This window comes from Numenius arquata, chromosome 4 (assembly GCF_964106895.1).
Source record: "Numenius arquata chromosome 4, bNumArq3.hap1.1, whole genome shotgun sequence".
In the NCBI taxonomy this organism is placed as follows: Eukaryota; Metazoa; Chordata; class Aves; order Charadriiformes; family Scolopacidae; genus Numenius; species Numenius arquata.
In genome coordinates, this window is record NC_133579.1 from 69,934,205 (window position 1) to 69,955,952 (window position 21,748).

Genomic DNA, 21,748 nt, shown 5'->3' on the forward strand with positions numbered 1-21,748 from the left:
TTTGGGCTATTTCTGCTAAAGAAGGAGACGCGAGTTGGCCGTAACAGGGTCGCTCCAGTAGCGTGGGCAAAGCAAAATACACACAATATGTCTGCCTGAGAAACAACTACCCTGTTGGATACGGCAGCTTGCAAAGTTTATGGCAGTGATTCGATCCCCTCGCGCTGTGCCGTAACTTTAGCCCCCTCCCAGAAGCAATACCGAGCATGGAAAATTAGACTGGAGAAATGAAATGGAAATGGAAAGCAGCCGTCAATAGAAAATAAACAACAAGGAAATGAACCTGCCTGAATTCTGTTTGTATTGTAAAAGAGAGAGTGTGGGCAGGTTCTCTCTCCCCTTCCTTTTCAAAGCCAAATCCTTCATTTTACATCAACATGTCAGGTGACAGAATGAAGACAGAATGACTGTCAGGTGACAGTCAGAGCACCTCCTCTCCAAAGGGACTCAATTATAAAGTGCTGTCAGCAGGGCCAGGCAAGAAACAACTATAAAATGGCAAGGAATTGTGTTCCTTTTAATATGAAGTAGATCACCTCACTGGTCTTCCAGGTTAACAAGCAGAAAGTAAAAATGAAGCAACAGCTCCAAGACAATAATAATAACGCAATACGCAGCCAAATCACTGCTTCTATTGCTCTGAACTGCTCCCCAGAAAACATTGTAAGAACTTTGAGCTGCACTTTTGGTTTACCTTTAGAGTTTAGTACTGTGAGGGTTAGGTTCTTGTTTGCTAGCGTGAACCTGCTGTGACACAGGAAGCCGGGCAGCTTATTGTAACATTATTTCCTTTTTAAGGTCGAAACAGCGTTTTGGGATCTCCCAGCACTTTTTACCCTAAGGTGGGAAGGAGTATCCAAACCAGGATGGTCTCAGAACATCCTCTTTGGTACGAACTACTGTTTAATATCAAGCCACACACAATGTAGTAACGTGGTATCTATATGTAGGATGTGCTTCAGCCTAATATCATATATACTTCAATTTACTTTTAACCATTACACCACTGGGGGCAAAGGAGTACCATTTCATACACAGGTATGCATTTAATATACAATTAATATTAAATTTAGAGGTCATTCAGTAATTTATTTATTTTCATCAATTTGCATTTTCTGTTATTTTAGGGATAGAAAGTTGAGGGTTCTGCGTTTATTAATTTTAAAATAAAAATCATACTACTGTATCCTTGGCCTTCCTTCACCTCTCTCCTCTAATTACCCACACTCAAAAGCCTCTTATCGGAAAAGCAGGATTCTCAAGACACATTTTACCATCCATAATCTTAGCTATTTGGATTTGAATCACTAGAGAAGTTCCCGTATACTCAGTACACAGGAAAACACACAGTTTTAAAACTGCTATATTGAAAACAGTAAAGTGTACAGTAAAGTGTACACATATAAAAATGAAGTAAATCCATGCTGGGTAAACAAAATAATAACACAGTCTACCTGCAGTGGCTTGGGGTTCTGATCCACGGGAATGATGAGAATCACAATTTCGGATTCTATGCTTAAGTATCCAAACACATCGCACTGTGGCACTGAGACGTGCAGGCGGATCTTTTCAAGTATGTCAAGTACTGTTATAGGCTTTTTATTTGTTACCTAGAAGAAAACAAAGAACTTCGTAGATGATGTGATATTACTCAAAATCACATCCCTCTTCAGTTTTAATAACATTACGTCATGCCAGAAATTTTGTTTCAGCCAAAACAAACCAAAACCACCCCCACCCCCCCCACTCCAAACATAAAAGATGTGAAAGGAAGAAGCGGAGAAAATATTTTACTTCTTAAATTAACCACGGTTTTGATATGTGTTGTTCTCCATCTCCATGGTTAGTGTGTAAATGTACCACGTACCTCAAAATCATGTAAATGGTTCTCTTTTACAGCAGCTTGTATTCCCCTGCTGGGAAACAAAGAGGCAGAGCAGCCCTACCAGCTGGCACTCCTTTGCCATCACAGAACCTGTTCCTGGAGCCACCAGAAATGAAAAGCTACGGCTTTATGAAGACAGGGATATATGTCTGTATATATGGGAACACGTGACATTTCAAGATCACTACGTAACGACCAGGTAAATATACTTTTCTCTTAAAGTTAATTCTTGTCTCTGTTCTGGTGTATCTGACAAATAATTATTTGATTGTAGATGCTCAGTCTATTTAAAGACTGCCCCAGCTTAAAGGTTTTTCACCTTTTCCAGGTCACTTCTGGAACAGTACAGACACCAACACAAATAGTTTACTTGTGACTTCTGGTCATTCTGTTGTGTTCTGTTTTCTAGCTTTAGCTACAAAGGATCCACCCTTTTTATCCTACTGTAGCTTCGTTTAAGACCATTGGTACAGGAATGGAAATCTGGGAAATCCAAGTAGACTACATGAATCAAAGTTGCAAGGTGTCACACAACACTTCTTTTACCGCATCTTTGAAGGATCTCCTTGTCATAGCCCCATTAACATGTAGCCTGATGTGATGACTGATCAGCAAACCCTGTTAAACAGTCTTAAAATGGAAGCACGTGGATACTTTACAGGGTGACCGGTAGTGTCAAACTTCGATTTTAATGTCTTAGATTAGAAATCAAAGGCATAAGACTGGATTAGAATTTTAGCAGATCTCTAATGCTTCTTATAAAAAAGGCCAGAGGGGTGGGGGGGGGGAAAAAAAAAAAAAAAACGTCAGATTTATAGAACTCTTTGGGAATTGAAGCAGGTTTTTTTCTCACATGAACCACCTGTCTGAACTAAAATAAGGGATACTTTACTACATCTCGCCTTCTCGGGCTGGTTGAAGTGTATGCTAGCAGTTCTAGCAACGATTCCATCTATCTGGGACCATCTATCTGGCCTCTGACTCACACTGGCGTAACAAAGGCACAGAGCTTCTAACTCTGTGCGCTCAGGGCAGTGTCACACCATGCACAGTCTCTGGGTGGCTGTGACCAGTTAGAGGTCAGCTCTGGGGGCTTATTGGATGACTTCTTCTGATTGAAGCTTCCAAACAACAGAGCTTCAGTCAAACTTCTGTAATTTCTAGTATTTGCTAAGCACTTGAAAGTTTGAGACATGACATATTTTAAACGTAAAGACATATATACATATATTTATATACGAGTTCTGAAAACTTGAAGACTCTGGTGGCAAAGGGAAGAAAAAGAGAGGGGAAAAAAGAAGAAAAAAAGCAACTTCAAGGTACCCCAATGCAGGTATTAGGGTACTCAGTAGGTGAGAGCAGAGTAGTTATCACCAACTACCTGAATAACTACTTGAGTAAGTCCAAGAAACGTCTTTAGCTAGAAAGCTGCCTTCTAACTAAAATTAAAAATTCTTCTCCGCAGCCACATGTTGCGACATATGAACTGGGAGGCTGCAGTGGCCACCGTGTCCCTGATACAGAGAGGTGACAACTGGAGGACATTCCAGGATGCAGTCGTGACCTAAGAGACGCTGTTACTCAGCAAAATTGGTCAACATGTGCACACACACACACACACACACACACACAGAATCTCTGAGAGGAAATCAGCAGAACATCAATCAGCAGCACACCCTTGAGATGAAAGCCAACCACACGCTGGGGCTGCAACAGGAAGAACAGAGCCAGCAGAAGTCATCGTCCCCCTTTATTTACACACTCCCCACCTCCCCCCTGGCCACACTGACGAACCAGAGAGACCCCAGCAGTGTTCAGCTGGTGGAATCTCCACTCCTGCGGGTTTTAAAAACTCAGCTGGCCAAGCTAATCTAACCTTGCCTTGAGCAGGGGGTTGAGCTAGACCCCTCCAGGGGTCCTCTTCAAGCTGATTTTTTTCTCTGGTGTTACAACAATAGCTAACTGTCTTTACTTCTAAACGTATAAATAGGTTAATGTAATTTTATACTGTTTGGGGGAAATTCTCTTTCTTCTTGATATTTAAAAAAAATAAAAATCGTGTGCAGATGCAAACATGAATTGTTTTGCTTCACTAAGCATCACAGTCCTATTGCTCTATTTTGTTGTGATGTCTTGCCAAAAATCAAGCGTTCTGCTCTGTGCCACGTACTGAAGCATAAAAGCAGGGGTCAATAAAGTGCAATCCTTTCATACACCACATGGGGAGTCTGGGTCTAGTGTGTTGTGTCCAGTGACAGACAATCAACATCAGAAGATCCATCTTGCACTGAAGGTTTCCAAAGGGCAGCAGTGAAGGATGCAGGTGTCTTAACTTACAGAGATGTTAAATTAAAACCCAGCATTTTGAGCAACAAAATCAGTGACGACTACCTAGGTAACCCCAAGAGCGTAAAAGAATCCAATTTCAACATAAGACAGTATCAGAACTAAGTTACCTGCATTAAGAAATAGTGAGCTAGAAGAATAATCTTAAAAACGAGGCCATAAATAACAAATATCCACTGTATTACTACCATGAAATAGATACATTTCATGTACCATTTGTCTTTACTATGACAAGTCATTTAAACTGCAAGCCTGAATGTACTTGTTTGTGCTTACTCTAATTCTGCTTTTGCCTTGCACTGTAATTCAATTTCTGTACCTGATAATAAGAAATAAAGGAAAGTACGAACAGTATAAAGGGAAAAAAATAAATCAAATCACACACTATCTACTGAAAAATAATTGGTTTTGTGTGTTAACTCCTCAGGAGAGAGTATACAGTAACTTGACTTTTCCATGTACCGTTTAACATAAGGCGTGATTAAACTCTTTACCTTTGCGAAAGTATCCAGCTTGTCTTTGTCATACAAGATTCTCAGCATTCCAGCGCACAGTGGACAGCAGGCTCCTATGTGAATAAAAAAACCCCTATATCTCAGAAATAAAAGCAAATAGTCTTTTTAAGTAAGCAGAGTAAGTCAAAAGTTGAAGACTGACTGAGAATGAAAACAGCAAAACTACCAAAGCAAAGTAAAGCTTTCAATCTGGTAACAGGATTGCACGATTTCTAAGACTTAATGTTGAAAAACATTTATAATGCAAAAGCAGTAACCTTTCAGCAGACATTTACTACTATCAACACGAAGGAAGAAGATGAATTTTTGTGTTTCCAGGTGATAACACTATTGTAAGCTAAAAACCGCAGGCACTGTGTGTACTACAAGGCAAGGTTTCGTACGGATGCAGGTATGCGCAAATACTGATACGATGAATTTCAAGAGCTGGAATAGCTAGGACATGACAGAAGCAATTATGCACGCTGCAAACATTAATTTATGCAGTTATACCACTTTGGAGCTTAGAATCTTTATTTAATGAGGAGAGGGGGAAGGGCTTGTCTGACAGATTTGTGTTTAACACAGAAGCATGTCATATTTCTCCCACAGTCTTTCCTCACTATCTCAGAAACCAAAGGGCTAATATTTCAACTTTCTACCCATGACCGTGTATTTAATTCACACCTCCCAACTTATTATATATAATACTCATTTGTGACTTTTACAATATTAAATGTAATTCCAAAGCACAAAGACCCTTTTTCAAACCAGTGAATGAGAAAAATTCATTAACCTGTTTTTTTTTTTTAAAAGCTGAGCTTTCCTTGCTCTGTGTATTATCTGTGATTAGTTACTGACTATTTCATAAAGGAAGTATTTGTGAAAATAGTAAAAAAAAAAAAAAAATTCAAAAGAGCACAATGGCAAAACTACCCATCCTGTCTTCCCTTTTCACAGTACTGTAAATACATACGGTATCTTACTTCGTCTTTTAATTAAATATAATCTTTGTTCTTCTGGGAACTCTGACGACAGTGTGGCATTCCAGTGTGGTATCTCTGCTGCCACTTCCGAAAAATTGCTCATCCGCTTCCCAGTGCCATTCTACCCTCGACACCACAGGCCTCATTCGGTTCTCCCACACCAGTCCTATGGGCACAGCTGCAAGTTTCTAAAGATTGAAGGAGTATGTCTCCTAAAACCATGGCCTTTCCACTTCAGAATTACTCAGCTGAGTCCTGATACCGGCTTGTTCTAGCCCTAAGTAAAGATCTCTTAACTTCAACCTTTCTCTTAGATGTCTCAAAGACATTATGGAAGACAATATTTTAAAGCATACGTTTTGTTCCAAATACACACTGATTTATACACGTAGCCTGGAGACGCTCTCCTACCTGCCGTAAAACTTCAACAGCGAGTTAACATACCTGGTGCAATAACCGGTTTGCAGCCAGTAGCAGAAAGCTGGGGACACTTAACAAAGGCACATTCCGTATGGAAACCGTAGTCTGAGAGCACACCCACAGCCTGACAGTGGCCATAATAGTCAACAGCCACACGGTCGGAATAGGCAGCACAGACACTGCTGTAGGTTTCTCCATTATGTCCACAAACAGGTTCCACTGATTTGCAAAACAGCTGAAAACACACAGAAATGTTTCAAAGGTCAAGTTATTGATGCTACAGCCAAAACCTCAGAGCAGTTTTAACATTAGCAAACCCGAAGTTAATGGGAATTTGCTGATAATATTGTTAAACATTCCAAAAAGAGTAAATGCTCTGCCAGTATTATTATTTATGAATGGGTAATAAACACAAAGAATAAATACTTAAAGAAGGTGACAGAAAAATGTAAGTTGGAATCTGAGAAATATACAGTAAGACATGTTTTGGGAAACAACATTTTTTTTTTTTTTGTCCTGTGCTAATGCTTACATAAAATGACCATGTCATTTAAATTATCTTACTTATTAAATTAATTAAAGATTATTATAATTTTATTATAATAAGGTATCATTATAAAATATCATTTTATTAATAAAATTGATTAATAAAATATTTGCTAGTGTAGTATTTATTGATTAGTATTTTAATGACATTAATAATATATTTATTCATTCATCTCAGTGCAGTTTTTGCGTTCTTAAAGTTTAGTGTGTACACTCACGTTGAGTCACCATCCCTGGAGGTGTTTAAAAGTTGTGTAGCTGTGGTGCTGAGGGACATGGTTTAGTGGTGGACTTGGCAGTGTTAGATTTACGGTTGGACTTGATGATCTTAAAGGTCTTTTCCAACCTAAAGGATTCTATGATTCTATGTATTTATAATACATTATTTGAAAAGCTAAATTTATTTCAGAAGAATAAAATCCATTACTAGACACCTTTGTCAAAAATATTTATTACTGAGCTTTACATCTATAAAAATACATTTGTGTCCGTTTTCTCTCAGAAAAACATATCTAGTATGTCACTTGATTCAAACACATGTAAAAACCGAAGAAAATTGTCATATAGTTTCCTCCTATCCCACCTGTGCATGTATATTAGTATATTCAAGAGGTCAAATGCCAATGAAAGTAAGCTTCTGAACACGGATAGAAGCAAATGGAATTGCTGACTCCTTGCAGACAAGGTACGACAAATACTTTTGTCCAAAGTCTTGTGAAATGACACAACTCATTCCATAATTTCTTCCTAACGTCTAAATATTTTATCCAACTAACTAATAATTCAACTAAGTCACCATAGCTGTATGATCACTGTATATCCTCTAAAATACCAAGACAATTACAGTTTCTATGTTACACACCTAAGCTAACGACAAAAGAGATAGGGGACAAGTAAATGTGAGCACTCCCAACAACTTCATATCTTGCAGACATCTTCCCTATAAAAGGAAGAGTGAAAACTTAAAAGCTACATGTGTCAAAGACTTCATGAACATGGATAAACCTAGACATGCAACTGCTGGAGAAAAAAGAAAAACAGCCATGCAATATTCCTTTGATTCTTACTGTTCAAGGGCTGAACATTTTCTGATATCTCACGAGATATCTGATGTGCAACGAGAGGAATTATCTGTACTTAATGAGGTTGCTGGAAAAGGGCGAGAAAAAGAAGGTACAAAGACAGAAAAAGCAGAAACTAAAAGTGGGTTAAAAGAGCAAGAGCATTTAGAATACAGAAAAACCCTGAAAAAAATGTTCAGTACTTCTCAGTACTTCTAAGAATATCCGTCAGTTGAGACCAAGAGAGGTCTTAAATTTGAGAAATTGAGGTCTTGATCATTTGAGAAAAACCTGGAGACGAACAGCGTGTCAATGGTAAACCAGCAACTTTGAAAAGACTAGCTCCTGACTTCTCTTGTGAAGTGGCGCATCCAGTGGAGGGCCATGAAGATGACCAGAGGGCTGGAGCACCTCTCCTATGAAGACAGGCTAAGAGAGTTGGGGTTGTTCAGCCTGGAGAAGGGAAGGCTCCAGGGAGACCTTATAACAGCCTTCCAGTACCTGAAGGGGGCTACAGGAGAGATGGGGAGGGACTCTTGATCAGGGAGTGGAGCGATAGGATGAGGGGTAATGGTTTTAAATTGAAAGAGGGGAGATTTAGATTAGATATCAGGAAGAAATTCTTCACTGTGAGGTCGGTGAGACACTGGAACAGGTTGCCCAGAGAAGCTGTGGATGCCCCATCCCTGGAGGTGTTCAAGGCCAGGCTGGATGGGGCTTTGAGCGACCTGGTCTGGTGGGAGGTGTCCCTGCCCATGGCAGGGGGGTTGGAACTCAACAATCTTTCAGGTCCCTTCCAACTCTAACCATTCTATGATTCTACGACAGAAATAGGTTTCTCTAACATTGTAAGGAGTGGTGGGGTGTAAGAACTAAACCTAATCCTAATCCCTTCTCAGGGATTAATCTGACTAATCCAATCCAGACTAACTAAAGAAAATATTGCAGACTGTCTAGTCACCAACAAAACTTAGGTTATAGATCCTGAACAACGAACTTGGAAAACCTGGGCACAATCACACAAAACGCTAAAGACTTTAAATGACCAGGCATTAATTTTTATTTAAAACAAGCTCAAATTGGTGAAAACTAGCATTTAGCTAACCAAGGAACTGCACTAATTACGGCAAACGTACTTCAGTGCAAGCTTTAATAGTGAAAAATATAGGAAGACTTAATATAAATATCAGAGTATTACCCCCAAGAAAGCGTAAGTAACGCCTTTGATTACTTTTAACTGTTAACTAAAGCAGAGACACACTAGACAAAATTCTGAATACAATTTTGTGAGAGTATTTTTTTATACTAGTGAAAATTACATTTTTAAAGGATTACTTTCAGTGAAAACATTTTGTAAGCTATAAAAACCAGAATATTGCAAACTTGAAGATTAAAGAACAAAGAAGATTTGATATTTATTGCTAGAACCACTTCCTACCTGGCATGGTCCTCGGTATGCTAAACTTTTTCCTTTTTGGTACAAAGTACACAAGTTATTGTATTCCACATTGTCTGTGTCACAAACAGGATCCCGTGTCTGGTCGCAATTTAACTGCCTTGGCACACATTCATGCTGGCTACATTCGAACTTTTCAAAACTAGTCAAGCAAACTTGTTTCTTTGGTATGCACCTGCGTAAAGTAATAATAATTTCATATCATGTCATAGGAATTTTTTTTTAAAGTTCTCAAAATATTCAGTGAAACTATTTTCAGTAAAAATTCTTCCAGAGCTAACTATGGTTGAGCAGAGCTGCAGGAAAAACATGTGACAAAACATTCTGAATAGCAAATTTCGGGTCTCATCACAAACCTGAAACTCACTCACACCATGTTTAGGCAATGTACGTGAACACAGCTACAGTTTCCACTAAAATTAATCTTTTACCAAGTTTTTCAATGGATTTTCGAAAAAGGCTTGGATAAACTTCTTACCGACTCCCAAGCTTCGTTTTGCAAATGCATATTTAAGGAAAACTAGAGGAAACGAGAACATGAAAATAGTGAACTGCAAGATAAAAAGTTTATATTGCAGAGATCTAGCTTCACCCTTCGTTGAGAAGGTAGCGAAACCAAGACTTACAAGATTATATGGTTTCAATTACAAATACCTAATTGGATTCTAGCTTTGTACGTTCGGTATATTATATTGCATCCAATCTTGGGGATGACTTCAAACAAACGGAAAAAATCTAGTATTAACACAATTTCCTTTTTTGGCATGTCATCCCTCTCAAGCCATCACAAATAAGAAGTACAGAGCAATAAACAGCAGAAAATCTTTCCCCTCTATATTAAATATCTACCTTCCACGGTCTTACCCTGCAAGACATCCCTCTGTTAGAGAAATGCCATCCAGTAGAATCTGATGAATAGACTGATGAAAGGTCAAATGGCTTTTTTAACAATCTCCTCCTTCTATAAATGACAACAATGCTACCACTGGATTATGGACAATGGATCCTTATTCTCTCTGAGTGCTGCTGTCCTAAGCATTTTCCTTCTGTATTAGAGAAGACTCAGAAATTCTGAGATTTAAACACTTTACAAGTGGAATATAAGATCTTAAACAGACTTGAAGCACTTCAGAGAGTTCAGTTTTAAAATGAGCATGTTTAGTTTATGCTACATTATCAAACTGAGCCAGAAAAAATGCATTGTGTACGGTCCTTTACTGAAACTACAGGTTGAGGTTCTAAGCATAATGGTTATTCTGTCAAACCGAAAAACCTCTCCATACTTTCCAAATTAAAAATACAAAAGGCAAAAAGTCTATATCCACAATGCAGCTTTGAAATGGCAGTTTTCAATGCCATAATGGCAATTACAGGCACAAAACTACAGCGTTTTCTCTGCAGTTTTCTGCATCGATGCATTTAAAGTGCAGAAAAAAGGAAAAAAATAAAATTGCTATAATCAGTTTTCATGAAAGCACAGCATTACACAACTTCTTATGGTGGCTTGCTTTCAAAACAGAAAAATGCACAAATTCAAAGGAGACTGCAGTATTGCACAACACTGAGAAAATTGAAGACAGAGACCAATATTATGAACCACAGACTTTGATTTCTGTAAGAAAGGTCAGATTTTCTTTTCTCCTGACACTAGTACAGAGCATATTTTGTTTTAATATGTTCATCTCTACAGATTTTGGTTTTTCTGACCTTGAAAAACAGAGATTGTACAGACATGGTTTTCACAAGATATCAGCCTATTTAAGAGAAACTCAAGTCTTCCAGACTGACTGATATTTTCCTGTCTTAGAGATAAAAAGCACAGACTGTTGACCGAATAAGCAAGACTGAATCCAAGTCTTGAATTCTGGTGTGGGTTGTTTTTTTTTTTAACTACTAGAAGAAGGTGTAAAAAAAAAAAGAAGTAGTTAAATGACACTTTTGCTGTTTCAACAAAATTTGATTCTCCCCGTTTTTGAAAGTATACAGCAGTTCTCTTATTGCTAAAAGTGAGATCTGAATAATTAATTTAAATGATACAGCACTACATAGACAGAATCAAGAATTGCCAGTTATCACAGTCCATTACTAACTATGATAAATAAAAATAGCTACTTCAAACAGTTACTTTTATTGGAGTATCCTGAAAGTAGAATGTCACTACAGTATACAACACATTCAAAGAAAAAGTGAATCTTCTTCACAAGCAGATGATGCCAAATAAAAGCTTAAAAACATATTCTGCTCTTACCTCTGATTTTTACTACAAGGGTTAGGGTTACAAGGATCCTTGGAAATACATGATCCAAATTCAAATTGATTGTCCTGGAGCCCAACACAGCGAGCTATACATGCGCTTGGATATGTGCGTCCATTCCGACCACACACTGGTACAAACTGATCCACGCAGTTACATGGTAAACCTGTAAAAGCAACACACAAAACAGGAATTTGGTGTACAGTTGTTTTCCATGACAGAAGATACTCAAGGGGTCACTGAGATATCTCTGACTTCCAGAAAATGCTGTCTCTTCAACCACCTCCTCCCTCCTGTAAATTAGCAATGCTGTAGCACATATGCACTTGGTAAATAGTAGGAAGGGAAGTTTATGCTCTGCATCCTTGCTAATTCTACTCAACTTTCTCCATTTTTTCCCCCAATCTCCTTATCTCTTGTCCCCAGTGGCATTACCCTGTTTCTTCCTATTTTTACATATTACCTGAGGTTTTATTTTTCAGTACTATTTTTTTTTTTTTTTTAAAGGTTCGTGTTTTTTCTGAAGTGCAGGTTGGACATGAGAAAAATAAATAGTTAAAAGAAGATATTAATAACAAATTATCAGGTATTTTCCATTAATACTGTAGAAAGAGCTTCGATGCTAACCCCCTGCTCTAAGAATATGAAGCTTATAGTTTCCAGAGTTTGGAAAGTTACCTGTAAACTTCCGACGTTCATCCTCCGAACTATGCTCAGTCAGACACTGACGCGTAGAACATATCAAGTTTCCAGCAAAACATGAACAGACATTACAATCTATATTAAAGGACATTCCATGGCCTTAAAATAAAAGAAATTAAGTAAATTGTGTACAATTAGTGCAAATATACCAGAAGACTATATATTTGTATTTATTACACAGATATTACAATTTAAATATTTTTCCTGTAATTTCCTTTATTCAGTTTCTTTTCCTATTGAAATGTCTATCTTTTCTTAGATTTCAAGTTTTGTTTTATTCATTTAAAGCAAAAGTCCGTTCACATGTGGTTTTGATTAATTAGGTAAACAAGGAAGCAAGCACTTTATCCTTTCAAAGCCTGCATGTTAGGAAAAAAAAAAAAAAGAAAACCTAAGAACAATTGAAAGCTGCAAAAAGAAATATACTCAGAAAACAGAAGAAGTGGTGACATAGTACATAGTACTTTAAAAATTCTGGGTCGCAAGCTATTATTTTTAAAGGTAAAGCTTTTGTAAAGATACATTCTTCCCCTAAATTAATTTTACATAAGACTGCTAAACTTTCAGCCGTAGTCTCATACACAATGCAAAATTCCTCTATTTCTCATTTCTTTCCTTTGCCTGTACTTTTTGTCAAGAAATAAAAAGTGCCAATGCTTCATTCCAGTCTTTATTGTTTTACAACATCCATTATAGTCGTAATTTCAACCTCAACAAGCAGGACAAGTTACGATGCAGCTTTCTCCAAAGCAGGGAGCAAGAAAGATCATAGCGAAGCTGATAGGAAACCCAGATCCAGCTTCAGCACAAGACAGACACAAACACAGGGGTCTGCGGTCACTCCCTGGCTTTCTGGAAGGAGCCCTTGATAACGCCACTGACACCACCACAGCTGCTTTTTGAGAGTGGAGCAATCTGCCTAATTTTTGCATTTTGCGAGTAACTTCCTCACACCTGAATCTAAGACTCAAACTGCAAACTGCAGGAATTTTTCTTCAATTTCGCACTTCCAGTTTGGTTTTGTGAACCGCCCACATGACTGCCCTTCACTGTGTTGTATGTTTTATGTTGAAGGCCAACAGCATCCTGGCCTGTATCAGGAACAGCGTGGTGAGTAGGTCTCGGGAGGTGATGGTCCCCCTGTACTGGGCACTGGTGAGGCCCCACCTCGAGTGCTGTGTCCAGTTTTGGGCCCCTTTTACCACAAAAAAAGACACTGAGGTGCTGGAGCAGGTCCGGAGAAGGGCAACGAAGCTGGTGAGGGGTCTGGAGAACAAGTCTTATGAAGAGAGGCTGAGGGAGCTGGGGGTGTTCAGCCTGGAGAAAAGGAGGCTGAGGGGAGACCTTCTCGCTCTCTACAACTCCCTGAAAGCAGGGTGTAGCCAGGGGGGGTCGGTCTCTTCTCCCAAGTCACAGGCGATGGGACAAGAGGAAATGGCCTCAAGTTGCACCAGGGGAGGTTCAGATTGGATATTAGGAAAAATTTCTACACTGAAAGGGTGATTAAGCTTTGGAATGGGCTGCCCAGGGAAGTGGTTGAGGCACCGTCCCTGGAGGTATTTAAAAGACGGGTTGACACAGTGGTTAGTGATGGGTTTTAATCAGAGTTAGGTTGATGGTTGGACTAGATGATCTTAAAGGTCCCTTCCAACCTAGACAATTCTATGATTCTATGTAAATTCAATTAATGTTGATGACAGCCAATCTACCCATAACCAGGTCACTTGTTAAAGACTACCAGCAAACACACAGCTCTTCAGGAAAATGTAAGAACAACTGTGCCTTACAAAATAAGGCAATTCTCTCAAATCTCCTTTCAAAGGGTTGAGATTAAGGATTAGAATTTTTGAAAAATGTAACGGGCACAAGGAAAACTCCCAGCATTTCAGCAATTTGGAAGAGGTACTCCTAGACAAATGATTGCAAAACAAGAGGGGATGGAAGAGAAAGACTCTGTAGTACAAAAAGCTCTGTTTAAATCACAGTACTACCTAAGGAAGAAGGAATTTGTCAGCAGGAAAGAAGAAGAGTTTCCAACGTTTGAAGGTTATGCCAAGTGCTGGATCTCTTAAGTGATTCCTCAGGGTAAACAGCTACTGCCTTAGGATCCAGTTGAAAATTTTGCATGACTATTGTTTTTCACTATCAAAGAGTGCACACAGAAAACTGTCCTCTTCATCAGTAATCATTTCATAATTTGAGTCATAGAATGGCTCGGGTTGGAAGGGACCTTACAGATCATCGAGTTCCAACCCCCCTGCCATGGGCAGGGACACCTCCCACCAGACCAGGTTGCTCAAAGCCCCATCCAGCCTGGCCTTGAACACCTCCAGGGATGGGAACCAGATAAAACTATCAAGGCTCCCTTGCAAACCCCACCAAAAGAAAAAAAAATGGACAGTTTTTAGGCACGCATATTTTAACATGTGGGCTCATGATAAAAGTTTCTGACTACTTTTTAACCCATATTTATAATCCATGGAAGACAAAAAAAACCAAAAAAACAACAAAAACCAAAAAACCCAAGACCATTTAGGGCTAGTAAAGAAACCACTTAAGGGGTCTGTGGTTTGAAGCACAGAACAGATTCTGGTAGAATGTTCATGTAAAATATGATTAAATCTCTGCCTTTTCTCATACTCTTCCCCAGACAGCTCTATCAGTCACCGGATATCCAATGCTGTTAAAAGTAGACTGAGAGTACCCACAAAGCTGGAATCCAGGAAATGGGCAGCCATTTATAGTCAGTTACACTGTGCTTAAACCTCAGAACTACAGCATACTGAAAGCAGATCAATTTGTTTTGCTGTTTTCGCTTCATCCCTGAGGCCTGCTGGCTCCCCTCAGAACTTTTTCCCTCCTCTATCCTCAGAGCTCCCACCAGCAAGTTTTTCTAGCACATATCATCAACTATTGTAAAATACAGGGGACGTGAGGCAAGTCAGTGACCTTTCGGTTGAAAAATGGTGTACTAAGAAAACACTTCACACAGGACTTTCATTAGGTTGAGACAGATGCAGTTCAGTATTGATTTAAATAATGGAACCCTCCAGCATTTATAAGAATTAAACAAGTATTACATATAGGGATGCAAACATTAACTTTTGTATTTTCTGATAAAATCTGCATTCAGATCCTCTGGGTCTCCATATGTATTTCAAAATTAATCACTTAAGGAACACGTGCTGTATAAAGATATAACTGCTGTTCTAATACTTACTTTTTCTTTGTCCTCCAACAATGCATGATTTTTGGAGGTCAACACAATGCATTTCCATGCAGTTTTCTAGCAATCCACTGTGTCCACAGGTACAAATCTTGTAACAACCAACATCACCAGCTGAGGATGGAACCTGAATAAGTGTACCTTGACGGACAATAAAATCTGAGGCTTCTCCCAGTTTGCAACCTATATACAAGGAGAAATTTTAGCTCAAATTTAGTAAATACCTTGGCAACTGCCACTACCAAAAATAGCTACTACTCTTTGACTTGTGAAAAAGCTAAGGTGCTCCTAAATAAGCCTTGCTCTCACCCTTTAGACAAAATCACTTATTTCATTCAGGCAGCAAGTAGCAGACATAGAAGATATTTGCTTGAGACAATGTTCTGAAGTATCTCTAGAAATGTCACTTTACAGAACGAGAGTGGTTAATTCCAAAAGTTCTCAAGTAATCTCATTTTCCACAGTTCTGTAGTAGTATGAAATGTATGTAATATAATAAACACCACAGAGGTTTCACTCTCTCCAATACACAAACTGAATTAAAGGGTCTCAGAAGCAAAGCCCAGACACGTCCCCTCTGTCATGTATTTTATTGTGTCTTCTTTCCCTACTTGTACCTCTTATGTGAAAACCGAAGGACTGTTATAGGTAAAGGGAGCAAAAGCAGTAAAACTGGATTAAAAAAAGAAGAATGGAAAAGAAGGAAAATGGTTTTTAAAATTGTGAGGAAACAATAATAAAAGGAATAGTAGATTAAAATTACCCTAGAAGTGATGAACCGCAACAAATCCCCCAAAAACTTGCAACCAAGAAAAAGGCTGAATTCAAACATAAAAGTCAGCTTACAACCTTTACAGGAAGCAAACTATCTCTTCAAAAGCTCTGGGTAAGCTTGTTTTCAGATCACTTTGAACGACTTTGGCAGAAGTGAAGACAATACAACCTCTGTAGTAATAATGCTCAGCTTTTCAGAAAAACAAGAATATTTTGTATGGGTCATAGAAACACAATGAAAACAACATCCTAGGGCTCCCAAAAAAAATGAGCTGAAGTAATCCTCACTTTTAGAAGAGCACAAGTGTAGCAGATGTAAGAGTGAAGCAAAACCCAGTTTTCCTCTTTGCAATTAAAAATTGCTGGAGAAACGGCTGATCAGAATTTCTGGAACAAAAGAGACTCAGGGAACTGATGCGAGACAGTTACGGCAACGTTCTCACATCACCCCCTAGAAAGGGGGCTTCTTCCTGCAATTCAGTTTAAACATCAGTGTTGCTCCCAGTGGCTCAGGCTCTCTTAACACACGCATTCAAGTGGTCACCAAATGCAAGCTTTCCTCTTTGCTTCAAAAACCACAGGTGATCCCTCATGCACCAGATGATACCTTTTGCTTTAAAGAAAGGGGAAAAATTGTGGCAAGCATTACTGGTGTTTAGGGTAGAACAATGAAGGGAGAAGTTGGACACTGCACGGTCTCCTACCTCCTTTTGCAGATTTGACTCTTGTTATCAACACCATCCGGGCCTGCCATTTCTAAGTTAGATTGCTGAAATTCATCCTACGTGAGGCTCTCTCCCCAGTCAGCTCACGTTTATGCATGGTGCAAAAGTTAGAAAACACCTATGTTCTAAAAGAGTAGTTCCCGAATGACCACGAATGCCTTCCTAGTGTGATGCATCAACATTAAAAGTATCACTCAATGGAGCAGCAGTAGAAATGCAGTCAGCTGTGTACTGCTGCATCTCCAGACATCGTCTTTAATGAGAAGTGGTACCATTGTTCTCATAGGAGGACAGGGCAGCACAAGATTAATTTTTCATATTTTTGTTGTTTCCCGACACCAGTGTCTTTTTCCTCCAACCTGTAAGTCTACATTCAGATTTAGGAGAGACAGAGCTCATCTGCCTTGCCTTGCTGTTCTGCCTTTTTCTTGTCAATGAGGCTCATAGCACTGTCACTCATTAACGATGAAGTGCAGAGATGTTGCATTAGTGCTGCAAGCTCAAGTAGGAGAGAGAAGAAAGGATTATGGCATATATTAAACTATGTACCATGCCAGCTCCTTCCCAAGCCCCAAACCTGGGCACTCTGAATCCAACAAAGCAGCAAAAGTGAAGCTCTTAAGAAAAAGTTTGGATATTAATTTACTCAGAGCGGAACTAGTTACCCACGAGCTGTTGGAGAGATTTTAAGAAGTTGACCTGGCCTATGAAGAAGGATTTGGGACAAACCCATGTAAGATACCATCTTGAATTTTAATATAACATTGGAATTGTTACCAATTGATAAGATTCTCAGAGCTCTCAAAATGCCACCAAGTCACCAAGACTGACAGCCTGATTTGTGATTTTCATTAATTTCAAGGCAAGACATAATGTCCATTTATTTCACCAGTAAGGAAGACAATGAGGATATGGCTAATAACGTACAGAAATACATGGCAATAAGCAGTGAGCTGCAATGTATTTGCAGTATTGCATGGTTGTAATTTTAAAGAGCAGGCAGGCTGCTTAGAGACCACATATGGACACCTATTCTGAAAAATAAGTAACATATGGTCTAAAAAAATGTTATGTTTCAGTGGACAATAAAATAGAAATTGAATAATAATAAATTATTATTATTTATAATAATAAAAAATGATAAAATTGAAAACAGAAGATAATTGTGATAATAGTTCCTTTGGGATGTCAGCAATTCACTTTAAAACTTTCAACAAAATTTCAGTTACATATGTTTACCAGCAACATTCAGGTAAACAGAAGTCCAAACCCCCTTACCTGGCACACACAAATACGGAAGACAAAGTTCTCCAGATTGACATCCTTTTCTATTTACTTCACATAACTGATTAGCTGCGCATGGATTTGGATTACATGGATGTGTAACATCTTCTACAATGTTACCTAAAGAACTCGGGCCTGAAAACAGAACATACAGAATATATATTGACTTAAATGGTTTATTTTTTATCAGTAAAGCATGGCGTGTCTTACATTCAGTAATATCATATTTTTGACAATTCTGTGAAATATTTTTTGGGTTTTTTTAACTGTACTTGTAGAGGCTTGACGTGACAAGGTAGTTAACTTATTTCAAAAATTTAGTCCTCAATCCTGGAAATAATGACCCAGATGAGTCTTCAAAACCAAATATATATCCTTTACCTTCTTTTCCCAATAATTTTCTCTACATGACGAAAATAAAAAATAACAATGACCAGTAGTTTAATCAAGAGAAGTCCCATAGTCAGCAATTAGCAAATTGGAGGTCTAAAGCACACTTGATAATTTAACCAAGTTTGCTATCATTGATAAACTTCTGTTTCCGTTTTCCCTTTAACTCACTAGTAATGTTCTCTCGTTACAAGATGAAGGAAGGGGAAGGCAACATAGAAAAGTAGCAGCTCAATGCAAAGAACCACCCAAAGCTTCAATACATTGTCTCTCTGGGAACAATTTATTTGTTGAGGCAGGCTTTCAGTCACAGCTCTTGCTAACCAAAATTTTACTATTTTCAAAGTTTCTAGGATTCTGAAAAAGAACTATCAAAATTTAATTTGGAAGAAGGTCTAAAATGCATAAATCCTATAAAGCTAAAAAGGTCTAAGTCCTACAAAGATAAATATTCAATAGAAAGTAATAATAGGGTAGAGCAGATTTGGAAAATAATGTAAAAAGATGCATTCAAATGAAATCTAGAACCAAGACAAAGTTTTACTAATACAACTGTATTAGTGCTAGAAGAAAACAGAATCACAAAAACTTCATTCTTCCATGTACCTACTAAACTCAAGTTCTATTGCACCAAGAGTTAATTTGGTTTTGGTTATTCTAATCGCACAGTTAAAGAACAGAGTTTATGCATCAGGGAAAAGTGTAATTTTGTGCATCAAGAAGTTGTGCTCTAAATCATGATATCGTTTAAGTGACATTTATTTGAGATTAGTCCTCCCAAGCATGATCCAGCTTTTGTCCTGTAAATAAATAGTGCTAGTGGTTTTGTTATTATAGCGCTTTCTTGGCATGTGAGACGACTTATTGAAGAACAGAGTTTTCTTATAGCAAGATTAACTAGTCCATTTTCAAGTAGGTAAAAAACACTGAAATTCAACAAGCCAGATTATTAGATGATAAAGATTAGTGTACTTGTACTGAATACATGAAGTCCCCAAAAGAGAAGTGTGGTAGGTTAGCCTTGGCTAACAGCCAAACTCCCACCCAGTCCCCCCAGCCCAAACGAGATGAGGGTAGAAAATAGGTAAAACAGGAACAGAAAAGCTCATGGGTTGGGACAAAGACAGGGAGATTGTGAAAAAATTACCATTGGGGGCAAAACTGATTTGACTTGGGGAAAATTAACTACATCTATTGCCAATTAAAATAAATATCTAATTACAGATTCAGGTAATGGGAACAAAAGGCAAACATTAAAGCAACTTCTTTCTTCCTCCTTTTCCCAGGCTCACCTTCACTCTTTCACTCCAGATTTCTCTGCCCCTGCCCCAAGTGATGTATTGGGATTGGGAAGTGGGGGATGATGGTGACTATGATCAGTACACAGCAGTTTTGCTCTGCTGCTCATTCCTTGTCACACCTTTCCTCTTCTCCAGCACAGGCTCTCCACAGGATGCAGCTTCCTTCCGGGTATACCCATCTGCTGTGGCATGGGGTCCTCCACAGCCCATCTTGTGGATATCTGCTCTGCCATGGAGCACCTCCTCTCCTCCTGCTTCTCTGACTGTGGTGTTACCTCTGTTGTTTCTCACTCTTCCTGTTTCCCCTTCTTCTCCACCTGCCTGCCATTTCTTGCCCTTTCTGAAACATATTTTCACAGAGGCACCACAAACTTTGCTGAGTGGCTCAGCTTTGACCTAGAGGGGCCCATTGCCAAGCTGGCAGTCCCTGACATCTACCCACACAGCCCCTGCAGCCCCCGCTGCTACCAGAACGACCTTGCCATATACAACCAATACAAGAACAAATAAATGTAATGAGCCATGGCAATTAGAAAAAAAATCCAATTTTCTCTAATAGGCTAAATACAACGTCTCAAATTAATACAATTTTCTTCAAGAGAAATAATGAGAGTTCTTAAAAACAAGGATAATCACTCAAAGTATCTTGGTTTCTAATTTTGTCGTGTAGGTATGTTGATACTTACTCAGGTATGTATCCAAAGGGATACAGTTCTCCAAGTCATCTGTTGGAGACAAGAGCTCACAAATACTTTCAGCCGAGTGGCCTTCAGGGAATTTATTATGATCTCCACATTTCTTCAGTATTTCCACACAATCTGATCTTCAGATAAATAAAGGAACAGAACTTCATGAACACGACTTGAAGAAAAAACGGTCTTGTATGAAAAAGATTTCTTTCCACATTTTCCCCTTACTCGAATCCACAACTTTCCCCTTCTGCCTCATCTATCCATATATATGTATATATATCTATATATATATGGACATGCTACATTTTACGTACAGGGGAGGAACAAATTTGTGACAGACAGGAACTATTGCTTACGCTACTCTTCCTCTACTTCAGGCTTGGTGATCTTTATGGCATTATAAGCATGTATCTTTCGAGACCAAGCATTTCTTCGATTTAATGGGTTGAACACTATTTCACTACCTGTACTATTAACTGGTCTCTTTTTTACCCAATCACCTACTTTCAAAATTTATTTTTTAAAAAAAATAAACTTTATTTCTTTTCAGACCTTTCTGTCAGCTGAAAATCATCAGTATGTCCCAAAACGGAAAACGGGGAAAGGCTTTATAGACACCACAAAAAGCCAAAGAAACCTCAACAGTAAATCAACTTTACAACGGCAGCATCTACATCCATCTCATTAACAGGCAAGCATCTTCCATTTACAGTGATGGAGATTAAAGCGACGGAAACTACGCAAGCTCATATTTCTTCTGTTTGCCTTGCCATGTTTTCCTAACGTAAGTCAAACACAGTCCTACAGCAGCTTTTTAGTTCTCATTAAAATCCTTAGCAGAAACTCTAAACTGTTCCCCCCTCCGCCCCAGTACTTACTTGCAGATAATACTTCCTCTAGATTTGCTGTGGCAAGGTTTAATCTGCAGTGAGCAGGCAATTGCCTTCCACATTTCTGGTTGGCATTTTTTAATATCAAGCACGGGAATATTTATAAATGGCATCTTAATACTCCCTTTTTCCCACAGCTTCATGTCATTCATGGCTCCCTGGTCTGACTGAGTATTGCAGCTCCTAAAAAGCTCTGTTGGTCTTAAAAGAAGAAGTTAAGATATGGCATGTATTCAAGAAGAAGAAAACACCACACATTTTACCATTCACCACGTGAATTCTACAACCTTGATATGGCTTGCTTTTCGTGATATAA

The 21,748-nt window shown here is 38.6% G+C and overlaps 1 protein-coding gene across 2 annotated transcripts in view; it reads right to left on the reverse strand.

Annotated features, from left to right (window-relative positions):
- Positions 1–21,748, reverse strand: part of RECK (reversion inducing cysteine rich protein with kazal motifs) — a 62,580-nt gene that overhangs the window by 2,126 nt on the left and 38,706 nt on the right. For both annotated transcript variants that reach the window (XM_074146253.1, XM_074146251.1), the window contains 10 exons: positions 21,421–21,633; positions 20,537–20,673; positions 18,154–18,294; positions 15,371–15,559; positions 12,127–12,249; positions 11,443–11,614; positions 9,177–9,369; positions 6,156–6,366; positions 4,726–4,799; positions 1,455–1,610 (listed from right to left, as the gene is read on the reverse strand). In XM_074146253.1, the coding sequence (XP_074002354.1) occupies positions 1,455–1,610; positions 4,726–4,799; positions 6,156–6,366; positions 9,177–9,369; positions 11,443–11,614; positions 12,127–12,249; positions 15,371–15,559; positions 18,154–18,294; positions 20,537–20,673; positions 21,421–21,633 (1,609 nt within the window). The remainder of the gene's footprint in view (positions 1–1,454; positions 1,611–4,725; positions 4,800–6,155; positions 6,367–9,176; positions 9,370–11,442; positions 11,615–12,126; positions 12,250–15,370; positions 15,560–18,153; positions 18,295–20,536; positions 20,674–21,420; positions 21,634–21,748) is intronic.